General features: G+C 40.5%; 1 protein-coding gene across 1 annotated transcript in view; it reads left to right on the top strand.

Moving 5' to 3' along the window:
• CCDC178 (coiled-coil domain containing 178) overlaps positions 1 to 6,758 on the top strand; it is a 138,112-nt gene that overhangs the window by 107,975 nt on the left and 23,379 nt on the right. Inside the window, exon 5 of the mRNA XM_019526788.1 lies at positions 648 to 761. Coding sequence (XP_019382333.1) covers positions 648 to 761 — 114 coding nt within the window. The remainder of the gene's footprint in view (positions 1 to 647; positions 762 to 6,758) is intronic.

Here is a 6,758-nt window from a genome sequence, read left to right as displayed (position 1 = left end):
CCTGGCAACTAGCACCTGGGCTGCCTTAAGGAGTTTCAGCTGCCCTCATTCTCTCATAGGAACAGGGTACCAGCGTGACCCTGTGACAATATGCTAATTAATAACAGGCTGGATTAATGAGCAATGTAGAAGGAGAGATCTTAATATATTATGTTTTACCAGTTTTTCTGCGGCTGTTGTAAGTGGTATTCCTTGTGTTAGTTTGCAGACACTAAACCTTAAGTGTTTTTTCATCCTTTCCTACTATTTTCATGCAAACTATTCAAAATACACATTTTGAATACAGAAAATCTATTCATTAGCTGGCAAAATAAACTCACGGAACCATGAGGAGGAAAGGCTTTTGTGAAGCAGTGATATTCTGTTATATGATAATATATAGTATGTGAACCACTGTAGCTATTTTGTCTGTTTTAAAACGTGTTATGTAGTTGAAAATATGTCTGAAATCAAACTCCTGAATGTACAGCATAGCTAAAGAATGAACCACGTGAAATAATAGTTGCTTTAGGGAAAATAGGAATGAACTTATAAATGGTAACTTTTAAAGAAAAGTATTTAATGGCTAATATATTTTACAATTTCTGCAGAAATAAGGGCAATTACTTCTGCATACTAACACATCTCTCTATGCATATATTTTCCAGAAACTCTCCAATTTGAATCGAACGATACAAGACTTAGATGAACAGCAGAAACAAATAGAACAACAATTGGAGCACAGAAAGACTATTGTGCAGAAACAATTAAGTGATACACAGGTGAATAATTTAATATCTGGAAGTTATTTTTGAACTAGGTTTAATTCCAAAGGTTTGCCTGTCATTTCTACTCAGTTGCTTTGGATGTATATGCATATTCTGCATGTACTATTTTCTCTTTCCTGCTTGAACTAACCTATCAGGTCCATAGCCTTGAGACAGGGTAAAGTACAAAGCAGAATTGATATTGAGGTCATTGAGAAGTCCTCTGCTTTCTTCATTTGCTACAGTGGCTGAGATTGCTTGGGGGGCTTTAGAAAAGCAATGGAGAGAATCAATAAAGAAAGAAAAAGATTTTAGCCGTAATAGAAACTGCCTGCTGATTACACTTTTGCTCAGCAGATGGCATCTTTTTGTAAATGATGGCTTATATTTGCTATATTAGTTGCTAAACTGTATAATCTACTGAAGGGAATTATTTGAATTGTGTTACTGAACACTACATTTTATATAAGTATGGTTATAAGCATTTGTAAGAAACAAGCATTTTCTTTTAGGAATTTGCATTGTTGTTATCCTTTCATTGCTATAGTGTATATAAACTTTAGATAACTATTATGGTATCAAAGATGAGTCATATAGCTTATAGGTAAACAAGGAAAATGTTTTTAGTTTATCCAGTGTAGTCTTTTTATTTTATGCATTTACTAGTTCTGGTAAGGAAAACTTCTGGACTATCATCCCCTACAGAGGAACAACTTAATTTGAGGGCTTGATTGTTTTCTCATGTTGCTACATTGAAGTGGGAGGGCAAAGTTTATGCTCTTTCCTCTTCAAGTTGTAGTGCTTCAGATCTACAAAAGAGACCAGGGGTTTTTCAGTGGATCTTCAAATACCTGCAGAAGGCTGAAGTATTAGCATGGAGTTCCAATGACTGCACATCTCTCCAGGGTACTTCTTTCCAATGCTAATACTACTTGCCTTGGTGCTCTGTTCTCTCCCAGCCCATCATGCAGATTTGTTGGTGGAAGGTGCCAGAGACAGTACAACTTTTGACCTTGCAGAGTTAAAAGTATATGATTCTCTCAAGGTGAATTATATTTCTGAAAAAGACAAGATGTTTTAAGTAGGGTTAGCAAACTAGTTAGTTGACTTATCAATTTACCACCTATTATTTGACCACGGTCAAAATATTCCATGAAGTCAAGACTGTACTTGTGTAAGTGGTAACCTACCTTTTTATTGCATCATGGTGAGGGCTTCTTGCCCCTCAATCCTGCATGAATCAGGATACTCGCAGGTAGAGACATGCATGCACACACTCCATTTAGGAGTAGGCATCCTGTGCCCTGTTCTTCTTTCCTGAGATTTCCCTGTCTCCCTGCCTCCCTTCCTTTCCCTCTATTAAGCCATGTGTGACTGTAGGCCTATTTGCTGTGCAGTGACAGCAAAATTAATCCCATCAGGAATTACAAGCCCCTCTCAAAGGCTAGATGGAGACTACTAAGTGCAAACAAGAGATTCCCTGGGACAACAAATGACAGAACCAAAATGAGGGTGAAGGTTAGAAGTTAATGACCAGCCAGTGCCCACTACTCCCTAAAGGCATCTTAGGAGCTGCCCAGTGAAAGTCTGATCAGAGACACTTATGGATAGGAGAAAGAAAGATAGTTAGCCCTGCAGTTGCACATGTTCCTTGTCATCACCATCTCCTTCCTGGTGAGGTAAATGGACAGATTGGCCAAGACCAGAAGGGAGATTGACCAAAAGGTCCTTGGATTTTGTGAGGCTACAAATGAACTGTCTGTGCTGAGGGAGGAAGCAGAACCAGTAGCATGGAAAAGATTCTCCTGCTGGCCATCTACTGTAACTGCAGGCCTCTCAAGACAGGAAGAGAAACACTTGGTTCAGGGAGTAGTAAGTAGGAAGGCAAACCTATACAGAAGCAGTCGTCTGATGTAGGTCACAGGTGCCCAGGCACCTGGACTGCCCTTGGACCCAGTGCAGGTGCTATGGGGAGGAGGAGCTACCAAGGCCCTCCAGGTGATCTGACCGTCTGTTCTGGGAAGTCCTTGGAAGCACTGGACTCTTGAGTTTTCTAGGAGATAAAGTACCTGTTAGAAACAACTGAAGGCTAGAGGTTGAATTGAATACAAGAGATACTGTGAGATTTTGGCTTCCCCACAACTCTCTATACTCATTTTTTTTAAACTTTTTAGTCAAAAGGTACATGGAAAAATGGTTAAAACTCACTGCAAGTTCTGTTCTTCTGAGTATGTAACACATGTAGACAGAATGAAGAAACAGCTGAAAGGATAAACTGGCCTGCGTTACAATTTGTTTTTTCCTTCACATTCTCCTTCTACTTCATCCTCAGTAGCAACATCTTCACAAAGCACAGTGTCTTTTAATTAAAGGTGCGAATGATGGTGAAAGTGAAGGTAGTTCAGTTTCTACATAGCCCAATAACATTTTGCTACTGTGTGCTTCAGTATCAAGGATTCCTGAAAAGTTTCACTAAGCTAGTAGTAAGAGTTTTTTAGATCACATGTCTGATGACCAGAAAAATGAATTTGATTTGTATAATTGCCAGAGACATTTATGCCAGGAATATACCATTTCAGTTAGCTGAAAATTATGTGCTAGAATTTTTTTTAGTTGTGTTGAATTCGCAAAATTCCAAGTAGCAAATGGCTTGCAGGAACTGTTCTAAATGCTGGACTGGAAGATGTGAAAAAGAGAGTTAGTGTTCTTATTGCACAAGGTCCTCATTTGTCCTTACTGTCTGGTGGATGGAGCAGAATTCACACTGAAGGATGTCATTACCTTCATGGTAACAACTCCAGACTCAGACTTACTAATTCTAATGCACAACTGAGCACCACTGCACAACCCAATATATTGCTCACCAGTTTAAAAATATCATCAATAAATAGGTTTACAGAAGATTATTTCAGTTATAACTGACAGTGCGACTAATACAGTTACCCAAGCCACCTCTCACAAAGTGCCAGCTCATAGTTTTCACTTGTTTTTTGACTATGAAAAAATACTAGAGTAATTGTTCTCGGCAAAAAACTCAGAAAGACCACTACGGGTCAGACTGTTTTTGGCACTGTGGATTCCTATTTAAAATCTCTGGGTTTGTCTTATGAATCATGTGTAGGTGTTTGCACAGCTACCAGTACTAATACTGTGCACTCTCTGTGACACTCTTAAAAGGATCACATGGCACCCCAGGGTACCATGACACCCTAGTTGAGAATCCATTGTATTAACATACAAGCTGCCTAGGCTTTGTTGATAAATGAGTATCCATACCTGTTCTCTGGATGGGCTGCCCATGTGATGCAGCTCTTCATTCAGGATGCTGAAGATCTGGCAACTTCTTTATCACAGGTGTCAAAACTGAAAAACATTTTCAAGTTTTTCAAAACTAAAAAAGTACCAATAACTGTATTTGAGTGTCACTTAGTACAGCGCTCAGTTGCATCCATACTGAGTAAGCCACGTTGTATTCACTGGACATCCTATATTAAATTTCTCAGAGATCTTCAAAAATGCCGGAAAGCACTTCAATCACCTACTATTGAAGAAGGTATGGTGAGGTTTTGCCCCCAGACAAACCGCAGTTGACTTTCTTGATGATCATGTTTTCTAGCTGAGAAAATTTATTTCACTGCCTGAGTCTGTTGCTCAGTTTGTTCACAAAACAGAAAATGATAGCTCTATATTGTCTGATGCAAAGAATGAGTTCCTGATCATTAAGAAACATATTTACAAGAATACTGAACAAAGTCCGCTTACAAAAGTCTAAGTGGAAAAAAAACCCAGACAAGATATCACAGAAAATCAAATGATCAGTCCTCCACATAATGTTGCCTACAATTTTTATCCATGTTTCTAGGGCTGTGATCTTTCTGATGATGAATTTAGTCCCGCTTGCAGCCTTATATTGGCTGTTGCCAGTTTTAAAAGGTATAAAAGCAAAGAAATAATTCTAGTGGAGGTAGCAAATTGTAAAGCAGACAGAAGCCAATTCAGTTGTAAAACAATATGGAGTGCAGTCCTAGCAGTTGAATCTAAACAGCTTGCTGCTTCATCATAGTAGAAAGGGTTGTATCCTCCTTGCTGGCTAGCGAGTATGGCAGAAATGCTTTTAACACTTCCAGGGATATATGTTGTAGCTGTGTTGGTCTAAGAAACAGAGACAAACAAAACTCTTGGCTTAGAAGTTATATCTTTTATTAGACCAACTAAGCAGTAGCAAAAAAAAAAAATCTTTCTTTGCAAGCTTTTGGGTCCCAACTTCCTTAGTTAGGCAGAGGAGAATTCAAAGATTGTAAGAATTCTCCCAGGTAGGAAAGAAACTTCATTTTGCACAGGGGAGGTAGAGGGTGGAAGCTTTTTTCCCCTTGAATTTTTCCTCTGAGTAATCCAGGGGGAAAAACTTCCACCTTCTGCCTAACCCTGTGCAAAATGAAGTTTCTTTTCTACCTGAGAGAACTTTTACAATCTTTGAATTCTCCTCAGCCTTATGAAGGGTGTTTGGACCCAAAAGCTTGCAAAGAGAATGGGTTTTTTGCTACTATTTAGTTGGTCTAATAAAGGATATTGCCTCTAACCCAAGAGTTTTGTTTGTCTCTCTAATGCCTCCATGTGCTACTATATGTGCAGAATGAAATTGGTCAGTGTAACAGGCTTGGAGCATCCAACTTTTCCCTTGTGGTCAGACTCACCTGCAAGTGCTCCCCAGCCTCCTCTACCTCCTGTCTCACCTGCTGCAACTTTATCTTAATACATAGTTAAGGGAAAGCTGCCTCCAGAGGTTGAGGTAACCTCTTCTTTTGGTGTTCTCTCTTCTTGTAGTGCTAGTTACTCACCCCTACCTCAGTCTGTGGGGGTACTCTGCCCAAACTCCATGTGGTGCACTTCCCCTTCAAGATGACCTTAATCCTGCCTTATGGCTATAATTGTGGGCTCTAGCTGCCCCCATAGCCATGTCCATACCTCAGAGATAACTCTGTTGCTACTTGGAAGGAAACTTCAGGCCCCAAAAACCCTTGTCTGGGCTTCAACCTTCCCAGCTTCAGCCCTTTTTATCTGACTGAGCCCCTTCAGCCCAGGTCCACTGCCTCAGATGCTGTGTTCCTGGGCCTCAGCCCTACATATCTGACCAAAGCTGGTCTCAAAACACAGAGCACCCCTGGCACGCTGCTCCGTGGCCTCCAGGCTTCCTCTGTAGCCACCACCTGGTCCTTCAGTATGAAACTTAAATACAGAAAAGATAACTGGAACACAAAAGGTTAACCATCCAGTTAATACTCAGCCAAAATCCCCTCAGGGCCATAATAATAGCAACAGTCATAAGGAGCTGACTTGATTCACCCCGGTCCCAGGGTACCTCCTTTTCTCTGGCAGCCAGCTCCGTCCTGAGCTCTTTCTGCTGCCTGCAGTCATGGACTACCAGCCCCAGTGTAGAGACTGGGCTTATATGCAGCTAAGCCCTGCCCCTTCTAGTCACCTGGCCACCACTTGTGAAGATGTGTTCACAGGTTCCTGTTTAGCCTAACAAACTGTTTGGATTCCCTTGCGCTACAGCATTTGAATTGCCACGTCTGTGGCCATTACTGTTGCTGCCATTCATCAGGGAAGGCAACCTAGCAAATATAGCTGCCTGGAGTGGCCGGAAGCAACTGGTGCTTTACCATTAGTAAAATGTGGACCAGATCAAAGAGCTGAGGAATTGGGGAACAGCCTTAGTGTAGAACATTGGACCCCTATACAGGCTGGATCCCTAATTGAATCCCTATACGGGCTGGATGTGGCCCACAGGTACCAACCCATGATGTAAGACATTTGGCTTCACAGGTGGAAGGATTAAAAATCTCTGTAATATCCTTTAAAAATCCCCCAAATTCTTCAGAAAAATATATCTAATTTGTGACATATACAACATTATGGGAGGTACAGGTAATAGTTTCAGTGTCAAGACTACATACTATTTAGCTCTTAGAACATAGATTCATCATTTATGTAATGTATGAAAAATATGAT

This window comes from Gavialis gangeticus, unplaced genomic scaffold (genome assembly GCF_001723915.1).
Source record: "Gavialis gangeticus isolate Ggan-Ray unplaced genomic scaffold, GavGan_comp1, whole genome shotgun sequence".
NCBI lineage: Eukaryota > Metazoa > Chordata > Crocodylia > Gavialidae > Gavialis > Gavialis gangeticus.
This window is presented reverse-complemented; position numbering and strand designations above follow the sequence as displayed.